The sequence below is a fragment of the Alligator sinensis genome, unplaced genomic scaffold, assembly GCF_000455745.1.
Source record: "Alligator sinensis unplaced genomic scaffold, ASM45574v1 scaffold313_1, whole genome shotgun sequence".
In the NCBI taxonomy this organism is placed as follows: domain Eukaryota; kingdom Metazoa; phylum Chordata; order Crocodylia; family Alligatoridae; genus Alligator; species Alligator sinensis.
In genome coordinates, this window is record NW_005841939.1 from 3,099,381 (window position 1) to 3,123,466 (window position 24,086).

The 24,086-nt window shown below is 41.6% G+C and overlaps 1 protein-coding gene across 6 annotated transcripts; it reads right to left on the minus strand.

Annotated features, from left to right (window-relative positions):
- Positions 1 to 613: 613 nt before the first annotated feature.
- Positions 614 to 24,029, minus strand: BEND3 (BEN domain containing 3). Of its 6 annotated transcripts, XM_025199229.1 has the most exons (7): positions 23,775 to 24,029; positions 20,280 to 20,505; positions 18,048 to 18,326; positions 17,682 to 17,746; positions 10,372 to 10,416; positions 9,728 to 9,951; positions 614 to 6,297 (listed from the first exon to the last, which is right to left on the minus strand). In XM_025199229.1, exons 5-7 carry the CDS (start codon positions 10,403 to 10,405, stop codon positions 4,051 to 4,053), a joined length of 2,505 nt encoding a protein of 834 aa, XP_025055014.1. In that variant the 5' UTR covers positions 10,406 to 10,416; positions 17,682 to 17,746; positions 18,048 to 18,326; positions 20,280 to 20,505; positions 23,775 to 24,029; the 3' UTR covers positions 614 to 4,050. The 6 variants fall into 6 exon arrangements, with proteins under 6 accessions (XP_025055014.1, XP_014373587.1, XP_014373584.1 ...); XM_014518101.2 differs by lacking the exon at positions 17,682 to 17,746 and having other exon boundaries at positions 9,728 to 9,918; XM_014518098.2 differs by lacking the exon at positions 17,682 to 17,746.
- Between the last annotated feature and the right edge of the window lie 57 nt (positions 24,030 to 24,086).

Genomic DNA, 24,086 nt, shown 5'->3' on the forward strand with positions numbered 1-24,086 from the left:
CTTAAATGTACATGTTAGGTAGAAACACCCATCAACTTACCCCTGTTTTTTAACAGGCAAGTCTAAGATGTGTTGAAATTTTCAGCAAGATTTAACAGTGTTAATTGGTGAAACAACTGTGATATTAAAATAAGTAAAAGTAAATTATAAAGAAAACCTGTATGTTACATTCCTTGCCCTTTGACCTGAAGAGTAAATACTAGCCATTTTCTATGTGGAGTTAAGATTTCATGGGCCTTCATGCATACGTGCAAAATGCTGACTACAACAGTCCCTGATCCTCAGCGGGGCCTCTAGTGCCTTTGTCACATAAATATTTAAACAATAACACAGCTTTGGCTGAATTTAAAAAAATGCACCCAAAGAGAAAATGTATACACAATCTATGCACACCAACTGCTGAAACTTCCTTAGCCTGACGAAGGGTTTTTGAACCCGAAAGCTTGCTTAATAAATATTCTCCAACTATTTGGGTTGGTCTAATAAAAGATATCAAATTCACCCAAGGAACCTTGTCTGCCTATGTCCTTAGACCAACACGACTACAACCTAAACCCCTGCTACATAACCTATGTGCATTTTAAAAACAGTAAAGTATTTAGAAGTAGTTCTATTTTGCTAAGAAGCAAGAGAAAGTAGTTTTTATTACTGAAAAGTACAAAATTGTAACAAGTTGATTAGGGTTACAGCTGACCCATAATAGTAACCAAATGCAATCATTTCAAACAAGGGTTATTTTTCACTTTTGAAAGTAAGATGCTGTTTGACTTTCCCTGCTAAAGATGGCTGCTAGATAGCTCTAACTTCCCCTTTAAATTTCACAAAAGATGATACACATTAAAAGTTCTTGCAAAGCTCCTGAGTTTTCATTTGTGTGAAATGGGTGAGATGCTAAAAGCAGTTCCATATTCTCTTGTATTGGGAAAAACCTGGCACCACCACTCTGGCGAATAGAGCCAAGAAATGTTATGCTGTTTCCTTGAGGGTCTTCATAGGAGAGTGAATTATTCAGTCCTTACCACAATGAAATGTTTCAGTTACAATAAGTAAGCAGCGATACTTAATATTCTCCTGAACAGGATTTGTTGACCTGACAGGTAAAATAATATTCACCTATTATGAAGTCAGTGTGTGTATGATTACATTTGTTTTGAGTTTTTTTCAGTTAATACTTAGAAATTTCTTCATTACTGCCTCACTTTCAAAACAGCCAGTTTTTCCTTTTAAAGTTACATTCTAAAAGAGAGAGGATGTCATAATAGTTACAGCAAATCAAGCTGTCCCTGCTTATTTATTCAACAGGTAAATGACACTCCAGAATTTAGTAACAAATCTTAGACAAACTAAACAAAAAAAGAAGTTACTATTCATGTAATTGTTCATAGCTAACTTTACTCTCTCATAACAGTAATTCATACATATAATTACTCCATTTTTAAAACTGACCAATTGGATGCATTTGCACCTCAAAGAAGTTTCCTTTGTCAATCTAACAGTTGTTTTAAATGTGCTTGTGTTGACTTAATATCATTTATAAAAAACAGCTATTTGAAAGTAAGATGGATCATAAAAGGATTTTGGACAATCAGATTAGAGGAGTGTATAAAGTGTATGTAATATAAAAGGAGATACAACCAGGTTCTTGCTGCATGCTCACTTTTGGTGATAATGTTTTAAGGACAAAATCCATTCCTAAATTATTAGTGTATCATATGAATAGCTTCATCTGACTGACTTAACAAGAAATAACTTAGTAACGTATAATGAATATCAAAACATTTTCAATTTTCATACTGGATAGAAACATCTGTCAGTTCTCATCTTCTCTTTCCTAACTGTGTGATATGCTGAATCCTTATGTGGGGTTTGCTATTATATATCAGTGAAACAAATGTGACATTAAAATAAGTACAAATAAATTATAAAGAGAATCTGCATATTACAACCCTTACCTTTTGGGCTGCAGGGTAAATGCAAGCCATTTTCAACAGTAAATTAAAAAAGACCTTCATTCTTTTCATGACATTTTATGTAGCCCATAAAAGTGCATGTAGAAAGTTCACATAGAGGTGCTAGTTAACACACAATTGTAAAAAAACCCAAAACCTTAAGGTTCCAATACATTCAGTTGCTAAAAATATGCACTAATCTGAAAGGTAAGATGCAGACATCATGGTATCAGTTCATAATCTTTGGTAAAATGTTTTCATTTTATTTATAGCCACATTTGCTCTGATATCCATTTTGTGCATGGTCTGCTATTATTTATGCCAAGAGGAAGAAACAAGTGAATTTTAACAGTATTAGGGTATTACTTAGTACATTCAAGACTCTCTTCATACATTCTTTGAGGATTCTGCTATCACAATGGGAAAAACGAGTGACCACTACTAGCTCGTGTGACTTACATAATGTAGCTTTAACATAATGTAACTTTGCTATCTTTTGCCTTTAGGGGAAAAATTAAAGAAAGGTATCAACATGATTCTAAGAACAATAAATTCTAAAAATCTGAAGTAAAAATATCAAGTATTTTGTACAAAGTCTAAAATATAAATTTACAGTGGGGCTTACTTCTAATTTGATACTATAACCCATCTTGATAAATGCCAAAGGAGGAACACAAAGAACATTAACTAATAACTCAAAGTGTTCTAGGGATGGTCAGTCTTAAGTGATCACTGTCCTTACTAACACCCACCTGGAGGCTTGATTCTCTTCATTTTAGCAGTGGAATTCCTTCTGCTTTTCATCAGTATAAATAATAGAAAAATCAGGCTATGTTTTTAATGCTGAACTCTCTGAAAATTAGTGACATCACAATGGAGTTCAAATAGTTTTGTTTATACTTGAACATACAATGCAATCTGAGTCCTCTGAACCTAAGTTATACATACAAGATTACCTCTCCAAACAGCTACTTATTACACTAAATAAGCTTGGATAATTGAAGGAATTTCAATACCCCTATGACCTTTGGAGTATTCAGGCTGTGCTGCATTTACAAACAGTGGGTTAAATCAACACACCTCACAGGTGAGGACCTTGCAGCAATTAATTCCATTACAGAATCAAATCTTTCTTTGTGTAGTATTTAATGCTGGAAACCTTTGGAATCATGATTCTGGTGAAGAATAAGGACTAAGATGTCTCCCTTCATTCCTTGCTTCAAGTATTTTTCTAACAAAGAGACTAACAAGCAATGGCAACACATTCTACTGGTGAAGATTTGGATTCTATTCTGCACCCTTTACTTGGACAAGCAGAACTTATTCAGGCCTGCAGTCACCTTGAAGGCAATGCAATAAATCATGTGAGTAAGGGTACAAATTCAGGCATAGGGTCAAAATGTAAATGTACATTTATGCTGAGTGCCTGGGATTAAGTCTCAGTTCCTATAACAAATGGAAATAAAATGTGGGTAACAGTAAAAAGGACATTAAACCATTTTGACCCATTCTTTGATGCTGTGGTATTACTTTCAGTATCCCAATATCAGCAAGGACAAAATAAAAGGCATAGCTGTAATTACTGTAGAAACAGTTTGATGTTCCAATAATTTTCAGTGAACATGGCACTTTCAAAAACTATAAAGTTTGCAGGTTTAAATAAAATTCAGATTCCAAATGCCAAATTATTTAACTTTGACCGTGTACAAGTGTGTAATGAAAAACTGCCCCTGAAGAGCACAATGATTAAAAAAAAAAGATTTATTATTAAAAAGCGATAAAAAGGAAGGTGCAAAAGTGGGGAGTGGAATAACGCAATTTTAATACATGTTTTGTACCAGCCAAAATGTTGTGCTCTTAATGGCTTTATCACTGGTGATTCATGGTCTTCACCATGTACAAATGTAGTTAACCACTTCCCACTGTTGCAGTGCCCTTGTATATGCAGCACACAAGTTAAAAAGCGACAATCTTAGTGCCTAGTCTTTCAGGTGCTGAGTGCCCTCAGCTCCCATTGTGAGAACAGTTGCCCAGTCTAAAGCAAAGCATGCTCCTCACAAATAATTTAGTGGTCAAAGTCTTGGGAATTTAAAAGGGCTTGTCACTTTTTTGCTTTCTTGGCTTTTTTCAGTATATCACACTTTTTCCTGTTGGGACGTCGGCATCTTTCATCAATGCTTGGTATACATTCATAATGCCATACTTCTTCCATTTTCTCCACGGGGTAAACAGCTTCAACATAATGGCGGATCAGTCTCAGTCTAATGGGATCAAGCTGTTTTTTGTTACAAGCACCTGAATGGTTATATTGCAGTCTGAGATTCTCTGGAGTAAACAGCTCTGGAAAAAGTCTTACTAGAAGCCTGGCAGCAAAGTTGCCGACTGAAAGGCTCTGCTGTACGATCTCTCTTACCTCCTTATCAGACAGCAGATACAGAGAAGGCACGGGGAAGTCTGGAGTTGGAACAACAAGTTCATCCAGCGGTATCTTGCAAAAATCCTTGCTGCTTCTTTCTGGAGGCAATGGTGGTCCTTCAAACTCTTCTCTGAATCTTTCTGGGTTTATTGCATAGCTAAGAAATTCTCTTCTCTCTGGCCCTGGCACATGGACTTTCCGCTGCTGCTGGTATGTACGTCTCTGTTCAGTATCTCTGCGTCGACATCTCTCATCAAGCTTCCCAACAAATTCCAACGTCCACACTCTATCATTCTTTGCTCTTGGGTACAGTATTTGCACATAGTGTCGAATTAACTTAATCCTAGCGGGATCAAGCTGTTTCTTGCCTAGAGAGCCACTACAGTTGTATTGCTTCCTTAAGTTTTCATGAGTAAACAGTTCAGGAAATAAGTGTACAAGCAATCGAGAGGCAAAGTTGCCTATAGAGAGACTGCTTTCATATATATTTTTAATCTGTTCCTTGTTCAACAAATAATCTGGAACAGGAACATCAAAATCAGGAGGGGGGAAGTCAAGTTTATCAAAATCTATTGGCACAAGCCAAATTTTTTTTGATCTTCTTCCTGGCCTTTCATAGTCAAAACTGTCCTCCACTTTTATGATAGATACATCATCTGGCAAACTAGAGGAATCGTAGCAATCTTCTCTCATCTGTTCACACTCACTCCCATCCATGTACATGCTCTCGAGTTCCTCATTTATTCGTTGGACACACTGTTGCAACCAGGCTTCCTCCTCTTGCACATCAGGAAAGTATATTTCTGTGTACCTGCGGATTATCTGAAGCCGAGAAGGATCCAGCTGTTCCTTTCCTGAATCTCCATAGCAGCTATACCTTTCACCAAGCTTCCTGTGGTCAAAGAGCTCAGGAAACAATCGGTGCAACAAAAACACAGAAAATTCCCCTGGCGTGGAAGCTTCATCTAAAAACTCATTGAGATCTTGAGCATCCAGAATATAATCTGAGCCAATTACACTACTCCTGTCCAGTGACAAAGCTTCTTCCTGCTCTTTATCCTCAATGAAATGAGAGGAATCCACCTGGTCAGCCTCATAAAAACTGGAGGACTGCACACTCTGCTGATTATTTTCCATCTCCCTTTGAGCCCAAAACCTACTGAAAAAATCATTGAGTTGTGGCAAACACTCCAGTTGCCAGACAGCAGTATTCTTTACAGAAGGGTAACAAACTTCCACGTAGTTCCGGATAAGCTGCAGATGAAGTGATTCAAGTTTCTTTTTGTTAAGGAAGCCGCATGCACTGCAACTCCTGTTGAACTCATCATCACTGAAGAGCTCTGGGAAAAGCTGCACGAGTAAGCGACAAGCCAAGTCTCCGCCTGATGTGCTTTGATCCATGATTTGTTTCAGCTCTGTAGCAGTCAATTGGTACTCAGGGGGAGGCTTGAACTCTGCTACAGACTCTGTCGGGCTGACTTGTTTTTTAATTCTGTTGACCTCAAGAGACAAGAGGTCAACTTTACTATGAAGCTGAGTCATGTTGGAATTCAGGGTGTTGAGGGTGTAAAACATTTTTTGTATCAAGGAGTATACATTTGGATCAGAATCTGTGCTGGCAGGTGTCACAACCATGGTATTACCAGAGTCCCTTTTGCGATGATCATTACGAAGATGTGATGGGCTGCTAGGACTGATCTTTTCATACAGTTCATAGGAAGCAAACTGCTCTCCCCCTGGTGGGTTCTTTTTTTCTGTAATTTTGTGAGAGATGCCATACAGAGGTTTCTTGTAGGATGGAGTGGTGATGTCACTGAAAGTGTCCTCTTCACAAAGCCATGTTACACTGGGATTCTTGTTCTTGTTAGACTGTTCTACATTTGCCTGAGTGGGTGACCCAGTATCTCTGTTTTTCACACTTGACAGAAGCCCCTTTGAATAAACAAATGGTACATTAGTAAGGTGATTTGCATTAAAAATAAACAGCCACAAATGTGTGTTCCACACACAGATATCATTTAATAAATATGCCCTTCTTAACTTTCATCAGTGACTCTAATTGTGCTATATAAGTGAAATTCACAAATGCATTAAGGATATCAGTTAATCATGTTTTACAAATAAAATATTATTTTGGTTTTTTAATTTTGTTTGAAATCACTGTATTGAGACCTCATAACAATGATAATACTTAACTTTTCACCTGAGGTGTTTTAAACACTTTCTTAAATTAAGTACCGTATTTACCCAAATATAAGACCACCCTGAATTTAAGACGACCCCGCCCAATAATTAGATTCTATATATGTGAAAATGTGTAAATTTGTTAGAATTTTCCAGGTGTAGAATCTAATTATTGGAGGGCTGTCTTAAATTCTCCTCCTTCCCCCTACTGCTATAGCATGGAAAGCAGTGGCTAGGAGAGCCAGGTGGCCCCTTGTCCTCTACTCCCCACTTCTCCTTGCAACCATCCTGCCTCCTCAGTCTCTGCCACCTCCCCCCCCCACAACTATTTCTGCTCCTTCCCCTACCCACTCTCCACAAATCTCTGTCTCTCTGTCCCTCTCCCCCAGTATCTGCCTCTTCCTCCCCCTTTACTGCCAGATGCTGCTTGGGATCTGTCCCCTGCTGGGGCACAGAGCACAGCACCTGGAAGCTCAGCCTCTGCTGGGCTAGGCAGCAGTGGCGGTGCTGCTGATTGGCTGGGCAGGGGACAGAGTTTCTTTGTATTCCATGCCCGGGAAGGAATCAAGTCTGAGCTGGAGCTGAGCTGTGCCTGACACTAAGGAGGAGGAAGGGTACACAGGTGGGAGCAGAACCTGCAGAGGGCAAGCAGAGGTGGAGAGGAAGCTGCTGTGGGTCTGACTCTGGCCCCAGTCCAGGCTCATGGCCAGAGTCAGGACCACAGCAGCCACCTGCCCCCCCAGCTTCGCTTTGTAGAAAAATCCAAGACAGAGGGCTGATTGGGGGGGAAAAAATCCCTAGTCATGGACCTGAATAAATACCATACCATTATATATCACTTTGTATATGAAGAACTTGGAAGGCAAAGAGATTGAGTGGCAGCAGGTCAGTAACAGAGTCAAGAATAGAAGTCAGATTTTCTGACCCACACTCCTGTGACCTGGCTACTGAATCTCACCAGCTCATCCAACTGTATTTAGTGTTTCATTATGCTCTTTATTAACAGGTTATGGGAACATCAGCAAGATTGTTTGGCCCCAAAGTTGTGCTAATTTTCTCCTTCCACTACAAAAGAACATGGAAATGCTAACCTACTCCAGTTATGTAACTCATAAACAACTTTGTGACGATAAACCAAATTTGGGGGGAAAGAAATCAATATAGTGAACACAGTCTATAAATCAACAATGCCTTGATAGTATCTTTTAAAAAATGAAAGTAGAGCTCTTGATTTCTGAAAGCCAGGGAGATTTAGATTTGCTGAATTTCTCCTGGTTCTACACTACTTGCATAAGAAGTGCAAGCAGTGAGACCTTCGGAGTTCAGACCAAAAATCATGCAAGTACTTTATTTCTGAACTGTTTCTCTTTGTTTGAGTTCTGAAGCAAATGTTTTAATTAATTCACAGTAAATATTTAATTTATCATTTATTTTTGCACACATGGATATTGAGAATCTCTCCTAGAAAATTAAGTAGATGAACAACAACAAAACAATCAAATTACAATACGCAGAACTCAAACATGTGAGAAAACATGCATGCATTTTGCAGGTGACCATAATGAAATATTTTTCCAGCCTGCTATACAGAATATTAGTGAGATGAAAATATATTTAACTTGCATTCAAGTACAAAAAAGCAACAAGATACAGCCTTAGGTTTTAAGCTTTTAAGGCGATACACAATTGCTACCTACACTGAAGGCCCATCAAAGGGCCAGGCATTTTGTCTGAAGTTCTTCTCTGAAAAAAGAATGATCTGTACCCTTTTAACCATTTAATTTGCTTACCTTAAAGACAAAAATAAGTTTACGCAACGTTTTACTCCTGTAAGTAACATGGAGCCAAAAATACCTATGCAAGCATGAAGTTGGGTTCTATTCTAGTTCTTGAGTCCACAACAGAATAAATTGAATTTGAACTATGGTGCCAGTTTCTCCTCTCATTACATTGATACACTTCCACAGACAAATTTATGAGCACACCAGAGGCTGTGAGGCTGCAGAGATTATGTTTGAAGACATAATATGAAGACAAAAAGATGAATTCAGTGATGGTGCATGAGAAGCCTGACTTTTAGATCCCAGTCAATTCTGCAGGGATAAAGGTCAGAAACTTCTCTGCCCAGGCTTACTTTTAAAATGCTCATTCGATGCCAGTCAGTGACACAATATGAAACCACATAAAAACCTCTTTTTCAGAATCATTGTTCAGAGAAGCACCTGCTTTAAGTAGGAATTTAATTCCAACTTTAACATCCCTGTTTATAAGATTCAGTAATACCAGAGCAACTCAGATTAAGAACAAAGTAGCAGCCACAACTATGAATTTATTTGACTTCCCAGATAACACAAAACAAAAGCAGTGAAACCTGCATAGGAGGCTATCTTTATCTGGTGACCTCTCGTCTCCAGAGAATGCCCCAACTTATCCTCTCAAATTCAGAACGACTTCTGCTCCATCTCTGTTAGAAGGCATATTGTGATAAGCAATCAATTTGTTAGATTTTAGGTTTCATCAATTTGGGTTGTTTAAATTATTTTTAAATAAAGCAGTTAAACGTGACAGTATGAAGGTATGTATTATTAATACGCAGCTTGAGAGCAAGACAGGATTCAGATGTATATTCAACTATGTGAACTCACTGTTTCAAGTACATTGTTCCACTTCAAAAGTTAACCTTTTAAAGTTTATATTCCTAGGTTTGGCTGTGGCTTTTTGGAAGAAAAGAGGTGCTTACGCTGAGAATTATGGCAGAGTTCTGTATGGTGTAAGGGCAACAGATCTTCTGCCCTTTCACTAATGTAGCTCATCATGTTTGGATCTGGTTGTGGGAGGGATTTGCAGATCTGCATTTCAGAAACAGATGGTCAATGTTCAACTAACAATTGACAACACCCAAATCCAAACCAGTTTGAGAATGCCATGTTTATATGCAGTATAAAAAATAGAAACATTTAGCAATAGATAAAAAGGTGTAAATTTGTTGTGAAACAGGATACTACTTGCATTGTTTGAAATATCCAGACAAATGCATAAACCAAGCAAACATTAGGCCATAATTGTAGATTCACTTGCTAGTAAGCCTATACAAACTGCACTGTGCTCATAGCAGCAGCGAATTTGGTCTGTAAGATGTAAACAGATAATCATGCATAGCCATGAGAAGAGGAATCACCTCTTGGGTAAAGCGTCTTTTCTTCACGCTGGGTAAAGCGTCTTGCTGATTCCCGGAACCGTCACCGCCAAGAGAGATCTGTTTCCTTTTGTTGGAGTCCTGTAGGCTTGTAACTGATCCATCCAGGGGCTGTTTCTCAAAAGGTCTGGATGCCACGGAGCAGTCTAGTGCTTCATCTTCATTTTCCGTTTCTACTTTGACAATATTTTTTTTAATATTTTTTACTGGGGAAAAAAAGTTTTATAACAATAATGAGCTTTCTCCAGAAACTTGTATTTTAATTCTGAAGCTGCCTTGTGAACAGTGGGTGATTAGTATGTCTTGTTTTTCTAGTGGTGTTAGCTAAAGCCTCACCCAAGCCAAGGCTCCACTGTGCTAGGAACAGTGCAAAACTACAGGGTATAACAGTCCCTTCCCCAAAGAGCTCACAGTCTAAAAATACACAAATGGTGAATAGAAGATGCAGCAGGCAGAAGTCTGGAGCCAGGGAAAAGAAGATGGGTAACAAAAATAACGGAAGTTTTTTTTTAGTTTGCACTTTTAGCCATTTAGAATTGTTGTTTCATCTCAATCAAGAGGTATAAAGTCTTTCTGCTAAAAGTAGTTCTGTCCAACTAAAATATATACAGAAGACAGCATTTTACCTTCATCATCCTCAGTGAATTCAGCTGAGTTCATCTTCTATCCCACTAAATTAAAAAAAGACATTATCAGCACTTTTCTGAATACAGTGCAAAGGTGTATTTTCAGCCTTATGCTAACAGGTTTTGCATCATTTTATTGAGCTACTATCACTTGCTGTCCATGGACAACATTAAATATTCTTGAGTCATCTCCTATCTGCCCTAGGAAGCTGCTAGTTTTCAGATGGAGTTTCTGGCTACCTGCAACTTGCACAGCACTGTAAAGCGAGCTACAAAAAATCTACAATAAGCCTAATGGTTTATAACTGGACATTTTAATTTTCCCATTCTGTGATAAAAGTGATCCTGGCAGTGCATAAGTGAAAGTACTCTAAATAATTTTGTTGACTACCTTTAAAGAGCGCCAAAAAACTTTGGAGTCCATCGAGTGACCATTACAAACATGTTTCATCATGGGGTAATTCTCACTGGTTAATACAGTGAAAAAACACATTCTGAACTTTTTTATATGTATGAATAAATCTTCATCATGACCACCCCCTCCCCCCCAAATGCTATTGTGATCTGGACCATGTTATTTAAGTGCAACAATCCACAGTTTTACAATAATCTTTTTTTCCCCCCTTATGATCAATTGGTGACTTTCAAACAACATCAAATGCTTTTATTATGGAAAAATAAATGTTGTAATTATTTAAGGCATTTTTAACATCATTATTTCCAAACAGTCTTCTGTTGCTAAAGCCTGAATGGTTCAGTATTACCAAGGAAAAAAAATCTGTTTAAAAAATAAGGGGGAAAAAAATCCATCTTTTAGTAAAAGTGAGATCTTTTACTGTGCTGCTAAAAGAGGTGTGCATGCAAGTCATGGGCTAGATGGGAGGATTGGGGGAAGGTGGCCATAAGCCACCTTTGTGCACTCCTGATTCTAGGCTATTCCATAGGCCAGGCTGTCTGCTGAAGATACCCTCCTCCTCTCAACATGCCTCCTCCTAAACCAAGGTTTGCAAATAATATCCTCAAAAGAACTGAGAAAGATTGCATTGATGCTGGAACCGAGGAAGGCAATTTTTCTGTAGGCAGCCGAAAAGCTTCTGGAGATTCCTCATGCCACGGTGCCCCTTTTACTTAGCAGAGGGCTCGGCTGCAGCCTACAAGGGTAAAGTGCAGGCAGTAAGCTCGTGCTGGTCCACCACTGCCCTGTTACTCTGGCAGATGTGGTGGTGGTCTGCGTCCCTGACACAAGACAGCATGGCCAGAGTCCCGGTGAGTTTGCTGATGTGTGACAATGCCAGCAGAGGGACTTGAGTGGGGGGAGCTTGTGCTACCTGCATGGCACTGGTGGAGTATCACCTGCACAGTGTTAACAGCTGGGGTGGCAGGGCTCACCTATGTGGTGGTGGCAGTGAGAAGGCTCACACAGCAGCAGTGGTAAGGAGTCCACATGGCAGTGCTGCAAGGGAGTCCATGCAGCCCCCACGGCATGCAGCTTGCCCAGTGCGTGGCCCTAGGCCTGCGATCTGTACAGCATGCAGCCCCCAGCCACTGAAGTCAGACAGTCCTGACCTAGCATATGGCTTATCCCCAGTGTTAATCACACTTGGGTTCAAGTCTGCGGACTTGTTTACACAACTGCTGTGTCAATTAAACTAAAATTTCTTTAGTTAAACTGTTACATTGTAGGGAAACACTGAATTTAGTTTATTAATGGCTTATAAACCAGATAGAAAGCCCGCTCGCACAGGGGGTAGTGCAATACGAAGCAAGCATATTTTAAAAAATATTTTAGAAAACTGGTACCTTGTATGCGTTTAAAATAGGCCCATATAAGCCTTAATGAAAAAATCTCAAGATCACAACACTCTGACAAGTGTGCTATGAAAAGGTTAAGCTTAACTGCAAGAAGAGGAGTGTAATTCTGTTTGTGCATAATTTGCCCAAATAGCCCATACACCAAAATATTTAGTTTTGAGGCTATAACTCTTAATTACACTTTAATGTTTTATAGTAGGCATGGCTCTGGAACACAAAGCACAGTGCCAAAATGTGGATGTGACAAAGATGACTATGACAGGAGAATCTTGTTGCTGGAGGGTTTGTATATTTAAGAGGGGCTGAGGCCCAAACAGGCCTTGGAGCAGACATGGTTACAAGAAGCACATGCCAGGAAGGCAGTCACATATTTTAGAAGTTTTCCAGGCAGCTCTCTATTTCTGCATTAGAGCCACCAGGTGTGGAGAGCACAAACATGGAATGAGAATGGAAGAAAATACACTTATGTGAAGAAAAAGTATGGGAGAAAAACACCAGGCATGACACTTTGGAAAAGGTGGTCTAAAAGGAGGAGTTATGCGAGAGCTAAAGAAACAGCTGGAGAAGAGGGTATGGAAAGGAAAGTATAGCTGACAGAATTTTTTGGTGAACAGTTGGCTGAAAAACTTGTTTCATAGGGTGACTGAAAAATTTGCAAAAAGAAAAATTAAGCAAAAAAAGAAAAAACATTCAGAAAAGTCCAAACATTTTGTTTCTGAACTTCTAAAACAAGACATTTTGCTTTCTCATTTCAAAGCATGTTTTCTTTGGGAACATTTCAAACATTTAATTTAAGAATGTTAAAAACCTCAAATTAAATTTAACCCTCTCTCAAAATGATAAGGATTCCCCACCCATTATGTTACCCCCCCCCCCCCCCCAATTAGCAACAGGGCTTCCATCTCTTCTCTATTATTAGAGTCTAATATGCAGTCTAACAGATCTTTAAAGCCAGTTTCATTCTGATGATGGCTGTGTCTTGCTTTGGGATAATTCCAAGAAATTTTTTTTTTGATTTTTTTTTTTTTTTTTAGTGGGGGGTGGGATGGGGGAATCACCACTTTGAAAAAAAAAATATTTACACACCTCCAGTGGCAGAACTGGGGCCTTTTTTTGGAACAGCATTCAAGTTCAGCTGATAAGATTTGGGCGGGGGCGGGGGGGGAAGAAAACCAAAAAAACATGGCAAGAAACGGTGAAAAAATAGCCAAAATGAGAAAACCATGAAAGAAGGTCACTGACTCTGGTTGATGCTTTTTACTTCCCAAAGTGTATGAAGATTTTTAATTATTTCCTGGACTGCCCTGTTGATATACAAGTGAAAAATTCTGTATTTCTTCTTCGCCCTGTTGTTGATTAAATGGTTCTCCCTCAGATAGTAACTAATTCTAGAGGAGAGTAAACAGGTGCAGGGCAGATAACATTAGTCCTGAAGTGCTTGCATAATGTGGCCTGGGAATTTGGGTTTGTAGCCATGACTACTAGAATGGGGAACTCGGGGACATTCACCCTCAGCTGCAGTCTGTTGCTGGGAAAAAGGATCAGAGCCGCAGCTTGTGACCTTGTTTCCCAGGAAACAGCATTTGGGAGCATCTCAGGCCTTTGGCATTTTACATACCAAATACCCACAATGAGCAAACCACAGGCTACACTAATTCGATCTTGTTGAAGTGTACAGGAGATTTGCTGCAGTCTCTACAAAATTACTTGTTAAAATTTAATTTGTAATTTTGTAAGCTATCTTTGAACTAATTTAACCCCCACCCCCCAAAACAAGTTGGTATACCTCAATGTTTAGTTTCTGTACACTTTAAATGCCTGACTGAATTTTTGTTTTAAACACTTGCTGTGGGATAAACTATTTAATTCCTGGGTTTACATATTGTTGGCCAAGTTTTAATAGGAAGAATTTGTGTGAATTATTTTAAAATGTCTAAAAAATAAATCCATAATAGATACACATATAAGCATAGAAAAAAGTATTTAGAAAGACAATCCACAGGTCCTGAAGCTTTGCATGCTAACATTAAAGCAAGTATGTTCTACTCCTTGCTCTTTCCTCAAACTTGCACCCAAAAGGCATCCTGACTAAGGGCATCTGCAGGTCTGTTTGTGTTGGAGTCATTAGATATCTATCACAGGAAAAATGCAAAGATGTGCATTACTCAAGTAGACTCAGTATTCAAGAAAGGAAAAGCAGAGTAGTTTTCCTATGTGACAGGAGACTCCACCCCTAGAATGGAAGCAATAAATCATTGAAAATAAATTCCTAATCTCACTGCCTGAGTGCATATTGTATAGCATAGCAAGGTTCTTTGGGTAGATGTGATATATTTTATTAGACCAACTGCATAGTTGGAAAAAAGTTCTTAGCACGTTTTTGGGGGTGACCACCCTTCTTCAGACATAGGAAGTCTCTGCTGTTCTGAGACTCCAAGAAATTAGAGAAGCCAAAAGTGTGGCAGGGTGTCAGTTAGAATGTAAATAGGTAGAAATTAGGGAAACAAAAGGTAGAGCAGGGAAAGGCCAAAGCTGAGTAAGGGAGACTCTACAGTAGTAGTAATTCAAGGTAGAAAAGAGGCTATAAAAAGGAAATAGCTGGAAATTAGGAAGACAAAGGGCAGAAAAATAGGGGAGGTAAGGGGAGAAAGGGGAGGGAAAAAAGAAAAGTGTAAGAGGTCAGGTCAGGTTGTAATGTGGTACCTGGTGAATCAGATGTCAGGCAGGTTATAATGTGTCATAAATCCAATGTCTATATTGAGTCCATGATTTTTTGTATCCAGTAGATTTATAAAATGAAGTTCGTAGGCTCGTCTACAAAAGGGGTTTTGTACATTTCCTTAGCATGGCATATCATTTTTATGGAATCAATGTTTGACTCCTAAAACAAATAAAAATGGTTGCTAAAATTGTAGCATGTGCTCACGTGCTGAACACTAGACTGTCTGTGCTTTCAAAATATGAATGGTGGGGAAGCATCGTTTGAGCAATTTCTTTGGGGTGTTATGGTTTGTGCAGGCTTTCCTACAAAGGCACAAATATTCCCTCTTACTTAGCCTGTTATCACAACCTTCTAGATACAGCCATGTGTTATAATTTTGAGACTTCTGACAGATTAAGCCACTCTGGGAAAATAGAGTTGTTTACAACTTTACAGGCTGGCAATTCTGATTGGGAGTCCGTAGTTATCCATTTGTGTCAGAAAACAACAAAACACTTTTTTTTCCTCATCTTAAATACTGATATGGAATCAATGTTTTTTTAAACCAGGTCCAATCCACAGAGAACTGGCTGGTACTGGTTCTATTTCCAGGCACCAACCTATATTAAAATATGGTATTTTCTTGCATACAACATACCCCCAGACAAGACATACACCTTGTTTTTGAGAAGGCAGAGCTGAGCAAAAAAGATTTTTCAAAAGTTATGGCTGCATAGAGGAGACAGAGCCTAATCTTTAGTTGATTTACCACCCCTTTCCTGCTTAGCCAGAAGGTGGAACTCTACCTGATGCTAAAGACTGGTTTCCATGGGTGAATCTATTATTTTAAAAAGAGCTAAAAACAGTTTGCAAGGCTGTGAAATAAGACAGGGCAGGAATATCTAAAAGAGTAAAATTGCCAGAAGAAAGGTAAGCTTGATCAGTGGAACATCAAGACAATTAAGAAGAAGAGATGATCTTAATACCTGACCTGTAAAGAACAATGAACCACTAAATCAACTGATTCCCTCAACTGACTGAATAGAAATGCCACTAGATGCTAGAACAGCAATCAAAGCAGAGCGCTTTCAACTTACTTTGTATTATTCAATGGACCAGAGGGAGATTAACTTTATAGCCCGATACTTAGAGATGCTCACCTGGGATAGGCCAGTAACAGATTCAAGTCCCTGCCCTAAAACAAGTAAAGGAGGGATCTGAATGCAGGGACTCCCATCTTCCAGATTAAGAGCCTATTGGGTGTAATGTGGTTTTTTTTCTTAACTCCCCCTCCCCCCACCGTAAAGGGGTGGCTTAATTTAGGGACCTAACTCCAAGACAAACTACTTAACTCAGAATACCAACCAGAAACAGGCATTGCTGACCAAGAGTTAAGCACTTGACATCCTTTGAGGGATGGGGCTTAGTTCTGAAACTCTTCAGTATTTCATACACTTTAGTTTAAGCAGCTGCCCAATCAGCATGCCAGCTTCTATGAATCCCATTTTATATTCACCTAAACCTCTCTATGCATCGTGTAGAAAGCTTGAGCTGAGGACTTCAGTAGGTGACAGGATCTTAAACATTAAGTTTTCCCTTGTCAGTCTGTGGATTTAGCTCTAAATACTCTCCTAATAATATTTTTTCATGCAAAGAAACTTTTCAAGTTAATACAATATAAAGGAACTATGGAAAAAAGACCAGGAGCATTCAAAAGACCCTCTATTAAGATGGGGTCTAGTCTATGAAAAAAAAAAAAAAAGAGAATTCCTGAGGTAAACACAGAAGTCACAAACACTTAAGAATTTGATATGGATTTTCATAAAACTGCAAAGGAGCAAACTGTAAAGCATATTTTGAATGTATTTTAGTTTCATGGTGTTGACTGTATTGTAATCAAGCAGGTTTGGTGACTATTTGTAGATACTTTCTCCTTTATGAAATATCATCTTTTAGATGTGCTTTCTCAAAATCATGGTCTTTAAAGATGTTAGAGATCTCATCTTGGTGGCCTTCTGTGTATTTTTCCAATTAGTATGTTTGCATTCTCTACCTGCTGCAGCTGTAACCCAAGCCATAACCTCAAAAACATACAACTCAGTTTATCCACACCACCTTTAATGACTAAGACTACAACTTCATATGTTCACCTAATTCACCAGGATGCCCGAGCCTAACATGAATGGTCGTATAACTATTGCTTCCCCTAATCCTATTGATATCAAGTCATTGCTGTCTACTGTCTACATTTGTAAGATCTACAGCAGTGGTTCTCAACTTTTTTGGATTTGAGGGACCCCTCCATACATTTTCTGAATTGCGTGGCACCAAATTTAAAAAATGAATGTATATATTACAATGCTTACCTCCTTACATAGGGACTGTGCAGAAGGGGTGGGGATCATCCAGGCAGGGAGAAGCCTGAGCCTGACTTATCTGCTTATCTCCTCGCATCTCACAGTACCCTTCAAAGGACCTGGCAGTAACATGGGTAACCTGGCACCTTGGTACCCTGGCTGAGAAGCACAGCTCTACACAGCAGTGAACGTATCTTTCTATGGGTACCATTAAAAGGGCCTCCCATACTTCTGGTTGTTGTAAAACCAGTTATCTCAACAATTATATAGTCATGTAAAACATCTTCCTGACATTACAGGATCAAGATTGTTCCCTTTCTTGGTTAATATTCTTTTAAAAGTTTAGTAAAATTCTGGTTGATGATTTTGAAGTTATAAGTATTAAAAAGAAAAGCAAAACAAACAAAGTTTCTAATGGGCCCAAAGTTAAGATAGCTCACTTTAAACTTCAAACTCCCCATGTTCTTCAGTAAGAAGTTCCTTTGAAATGTCTGAAGAAAATTTGCTGAGAAAGAATGAATATCTAAGTTTAGAAAATGCATCCACCATCAGACTTTCAAGGACAATAAACATACTGAACCACTTATTACACAATTAAAATTTTTTGAGTATCTGTATTCATATATCCAAAATTCATATTTCTAGTCTTGTAGAACAGGATTCCTATTTAAGAAGCCCAAGTCTTGGAACCTGACTGAAGAGTCCCACTCACTAACATGGTAACTGCAGATCTCTTTTCCTCCACTGCACAGCATTCCAAATAAACATTTCAATACCAATATCGGCAATCAGGTCAAAATGAATACCTCAGAATTCTACTGTTAAAATCCTGTGCTCAAATAAATCTGCTCTTCATAAATGGTTTGTTCCTCCAATATCCTCATGGTGGTACAAATGCTTCATACTTTTTACTGAAGGCAGCCAGCACTATGTCCCGGACTTCTGCTTCACTCGCATCTGAAAAGACAGGCTCTTCTGTGCTGCCTGGTCAAAGACTGAAATGTGCTAGTATTTTCTAGTGATGATGAGGATTGTTGAAAATTATTTGCAAAAAAAATATTCACTTTGTCTTAAGCATGCAGTGTCTGCAAAATATAATTTTAAAGAAACAGCTGAATTAGTGGAGCCTAATAAGTAGATGGAACTTAAGCTGTTGCTATATACTGCTATTTATTTTATGACTATCAACAAAAGAAAATAGATGCTTCCTCTTCTAACCCACACATTCCATTCCCATAGCACAGATCTATCAGAGCAGAATGCCCACATTATTGTACTAGATAGGGGTTCACCGATAAACCTTTTTTGGGCCAATACCGATGGCCGATTATTAACAAGCTGTATCGGCTGATACTGATCCAACTGCCGATATGCAGCACAGCAGCTTGGAGAGCAGGGTCCGACTGGTAAGTCTGTTGGGGAAGAAGAGGCAGGGGAAGGAAAAGGGCATGGGGAGGGGCAAATCGAGGCCCCCATGATGAGGGAGGGAGTGGGGTTGGGGCAGGGATTGGTGTTGCCCAGTCTGGGTGTGGTGTGGGACAGAGCTGTGAGCAGCTCATTGGGATAGTGCAGGGGGCAGTTCCCACTACTGCATGCACCCCTAGGGCAGGCGCAGGTGTGTGCCTCCTAGATCTGTGCGCGGGGTGCGAGCGGGCTGCCCACTCTGGTGGGGCCGGGCTCTTCCTGGTGGGGGGTGCTGGACTGGGGCTGCGCTCAGAGTGGGCAGAAGCTGTGCTGGGAGGGGGGCCTACAGGGTGGGCTGCAGCCACTCCAGAATTTGCCATCACCCCCCAACAATGACCTCTTCTCCCCAGTGCTGCTGTCTGCCCTGAATGCAGCCCCGGCCTAGCCCCACCGCCGCTGGCAAGAGCCTGACACCGCCCCGGCCCCAGTTCGCAGCAGCAGCAGCCCACCCTCACCCCATACACAGATCTGGGGGGGCACACGCCCCCACGCCTGCCCCGGGGGTGCATACAGTGGCAGGAGCTGCCCTCCTGGGGCAAGCTGCTTGCAGCTCCATTTCCCACCCCATCTTGGCTGAGCAGCACCTGTCCCTGCCCCAGCTCTGCTCCCTCCCTTATCGCGGGAGCCCCAATCTGCCTCCCCTCCATGACCCTTCCCTCCCCTCCAACACACTTACTAGCTGGATGCTGCTGTCCAAGCTGCTGGGCTGGCCATGTGCATGCTGCAGCTGCGCATATGCACACGGCATTTATCAGCAACATTATCAGCCACATCAGCCAAAAAAAGCCGATTGCCAATAATGTCAATTTTCCTTTTATCACTGCTGATACGATATAAACTGATGTATCAGTGAGCCTCTAATACTAGATATTTATAGAGCTGACACCTGTATGCCATCAAAGCACAATCCTCAGGTAAATATTAATTCTCAATGATGGTCAATGCCTGCATTGCAGCTATATGATAAATTTTATTTATTGACAAGAAACCTGTATATTTAAATTCAAGATGGTCATTTTTTGGCCAAACTGTATGAACCAAAACATAGACTTAGTATACAAGAATTGTCTTTACTGGACATCATTACCATAATGGATTTGCATGAAGTTATGCTTTATCTTTTCCTTTTGTTTAAAGAAACTGTTTACAGGCATGTTGCATCTTACGCACGGCTTAGGTTCTGAGGTCAGCGCGTAAGGCGAAAATCGCGTATAGTCAAATTGCCACCGATTTGACTAGCAGTGACTTCCTCTGCCTCCAAAACCTTCTGCCGCCGCCGTGGAGCCGTGCTTGGAGCTGTGCGGCCAGCGGCACAGCGTGGGGTGGAGAGGGGGGTGGCTGCATGACGCCGGGCCACCACCATGCTGCCAAAACCTCCTGTCGCTGCCGCAAACTCAAGCCCCGCCCCCCTCCCACCCTGCATATAGTTGAATTTGCGCAAGTTAAATGTGCATATGACGCGACTGTACTGAACTTCCATATTTTAACTGCTCTGGGCTAGATCCAAAAAAACCCCACAAACAGGAAGAAGTGAAGTGGTGAAGTCCAGAACTGATCCAAAAAACTTTCCTCACCTTTCTGAGTGCCTCTGAGAGTAGAAAACTCAGGCAACTCCCAGTTTGATACTGAAGTTCTCTAGATGTCTCTCAGCGCTTTAAAGTACAGCTCCTGCACAATCCCAGACTAGGGTGGTTCTGAACAGTTTGACACTCATCACACACCTACACTCTATCAGGATTCAAAGACTAGGCAATCCAGGATTCAAAGACTAGGCAACCTACGTTGCCCAAGATGTCCAATCTGTAGGCACATTCAGAGTAGATTGATAGGTATTAGATGGATTAGGTTTGCAAAAAAAACTGTTTATGGTCACTTTAAATGGTGGTGGTACTGGTCCCTCCTAAAGGTTATGGCATTCAGCTAAAAAATGGAAGACATTCAGGTTCTTCCAAAGTTTGAAGGGCCTCAATCCATGGCCCACCTCCTAGAAGAGTACCCTTATTACCACGCGGTGCTAGGTTGGGACACTTTCTGCTCTCCACCTGTTGAAGATGTGCCTCCATGCAGCAAAGAATCCAAGATTCTTGTAGCCAGAAAAAATGGAGTGCAATTTTGTAGACTGCTTGTTAGGATTCTCTCCTCCTAGGTTGGGGGCTGGGTTCTAGTTCTACTCCCTGCACCAGTTACATATTTTATAATACACTCATTGTATAAAATATGTAAAAAGTTCTGTAAGCAAGGCCAGTAATGCAGGACCCTACCCCTACACCTCCGGATAAGTGTCCTAACCACTAGACTCTTGATTCACAATAACCACTAACTCTTGATTCACTGTGGCAAAGTATCATAGTTTTCATAACCCAGCTGGGGAGTACCTCTAGCTAGATTAATGTCTCCCTCAGCTAGGTTAAGAACAAACCCGTCTCTTCTGTCCGTAGCCTAACTGTTAGAACATTTCCCAAGGAGAGAAGTTACACATAAACTGGGTAAAGTGACTGGACACCAGTTTAAACCTGTAACAGAACATAAGTTCAGCATACATAAACTGCTTTCAAAATGACCAAACCTGGTTCAAGATAAACCTGGATGGATGAAATATCCAACTTAACTGATTTAGGTTAAAAGAGTTTATGAAACTTATATCCCAGATCCCCTCCTGATTCAAGTTAACTCACAGACCCCCATTATCCCAGGATGCTTTGTGGCCCTGGGCTATGGTGTCTGCTCCAGAGAAGCATGGCCAGCCCCACTCCCAGATGTCACAGCGCTGAGGCAGTAACACCTCTGCTCCCTAGCCTGTTTCCTGCCTGCGCCAGTCAGCCTGGTGGGAAGGGGTGGGGCAAAAGGAACAGACCTCCAGTCCCATAGCCTAGGTCTGCATAGTGTGAAGGGAGGAGAAGCCCCCACCATGGGGACTTTTTGTCCCTGTCACAGCCTGGTGAACCGGGCTGGGTTTACTTCAGCCCCACCCCTTCCCCAGCCCCCTACATCTGAGGAGCTGTAGCGTGTGTAGCCAGTCCTGCTGCCCGAGCATGCAGCAGGCTGAAGCATGGTGGTAAGATGGCTGGACTCCACTTCCTAGCTGCCCCAGCAGCAGGAGCTCCTTCAGGCCACTGCCTATAGTGTTGCTGCCACTATAGGACCTAGCCTTGGCCCCACTGCCCCAGCACTCCAGCCTGTGCACTCTGCAGCCACCACTGGGGGCACCTGATGAGGTCTTCATGGGGACTGAGCTGGGACCCATGTGGGCAGGGCATGCTCAGGCAGGAAGATGGGATGGGGCCACAGGTAGGTGGGGAGTGGTATCCAGGAGTGGGACAGGAATGCAGAGCTGGGATCTTGGGGTGCTGACAGTTCAGGGCTGTGGTCTGAGGCAGAGCCATGATCTGCTGCCCACAAATCCCTGCAACGAGCGCCGTTTCTACAGGCAGGGGCATACTGGGAGTGGATCACAGCTCTGCTCTGGGCCCTGGCCATCACCATTCCAAGATCACAGCCCTGCCTACCTATCCTGCTCTCGGATGCCAATCCACCCCAGGCTGTGGTCCCATCCCACTGCCCAGCCAAGTGTGCCCTGTTAGAACATGTTCCGGGCTGGTCTTGGGCCCCGGGGCAAAGCTACTTAGGGACTTTTGGTGACTTGCTGCAGGAGTTGGGGGTTGAGGGGAGGTGGAAGAGGGAAGGCTGCTGACCAGCCCACAACAGCTCCCTAAAACTCACTAAGTGGCCCTCCAGCCCAAATAACTGTCCACTCCTGTGCAAGCCCCTTTCAGAGGTACTGCTGCACAGGCAGAGCCACCATAGCCAGGTACAAGTGCCCCGTGTGCTTCATGCAGTGCCAGACTGGGAAGGGCAGTGCTTAAGCAGGCACTCCTCCTGTATTAGATTAAGGCTATCTAATAAACCTAAAGCAGGCAAGAGAGTCTGTTCTTGCTGTACCCCTCCCTGCCCATGCTCCTCCCAGAAACAGAAGCAGGCAGGACAACTCCACCTGCCCCCACCACCTGCTTTCAGGTGAAGGGTCAGATATGAAGGGTTGAAGCACAAAGTGCCCTTTTCAAGTCACTATTTGCCCAGAAGTGTGTCTAACATCTCTCCCAACTGTACAGCTCGTTCAATAAAAGATACCGTTAAAAACATCCTTAACTCTCAGTTTGGGTTATTAATAACCAGATCCTCAACTTGAGAAAACTATTGTAGCTCAGTGAAAGCCATTTTCTATCAGCTGAACACTTGGTCTCTCTAGAGCCACTGGAGTGGTCAGTTGCATCGCAAGTGGTGACCTGGCCACTCATTCATTCAATTAACAGCACAATAAAATGAGGAATAAGCCACAAAGTTATCACATAAACTGGGTAATAACTGTAGCCAGTTCCTATCATGCCTTTAATTGAATCTGTGGCTAGCTCTCCCAGACTCCTGCAGGCTCCAGCGGCTGGTAGCTGATCAGGGCACCCCTCCAGAGTTCCCCCTGAGCTGGCAATACAATGCTGGATTCCACCATCTCATCTCCTGCCATGCAAGACCTGTTGGGATCTTGCATCAGAGCCCTTCTCACCTTTAATTTAACATCTGTCAGAAGCCTAAGTATTACCTATTAATGAGGTTTGAGAGTGGTATTCTTCTCAGTGGCACTGGGGTCCAGTCCTGAATCTTTGTTACCTCCCGCAACACAAACCAAACACTAACAGATTTCTTCCGGATTTCCTGGAATTTTTCTGGAACTTGAGTTACCAACTTTTTATTAAAACACCCCTCCACTCGTGGAAACTAAAAGACACTAGGTTTGCCTGACATGCAGAATGAGCAACTGAACGGAAAGGGCAATGTCAGCATTGCACTTCTGCCTGCAATGTCTTCATCTGCTAGTGTTACGAGTCACACCTAAAATTACTACAGCAGAAGGAAATTACAGGGAAAAAAATAGGTTTTCTTTGCTCTTATGTACCAACTGGCAGCATGTTGTGTACAGTCAGCCAGGTTCCCTGTCTGTAGCCTGTGCTGTTCCCCGCCCCCAGAAAATAAGTATTAAAATGCAACATGAAAGGACTTAAAAAGACAAGACTCACTGGTGGATCTGGCACCTGAAACTAGTCTGAAACTTTTCTTCGGAGAACTTATCCAAGTCACCTGCACTTGAAGCAAGGGTGAATGAAGGGAGACCACTAAAGCAGTGGGAGGCCAGCGTGGCTTTACCCTCAAAGTCAAAGCAGACCGACGGCAAGAAATGAGCAGGCAGGAGGAGCAGAAACAAATCCCCCCAGGGAGCAGCCCCAAGGCGCCCACGCCCCTGGCCCGAGGGGGGTAACGGGATCCCCGCGCCCCACACCGGTCGCCCCAGCGGCTCCGAGCCCCGCAGCTTCGTGCGTTTCCAGCCGGGG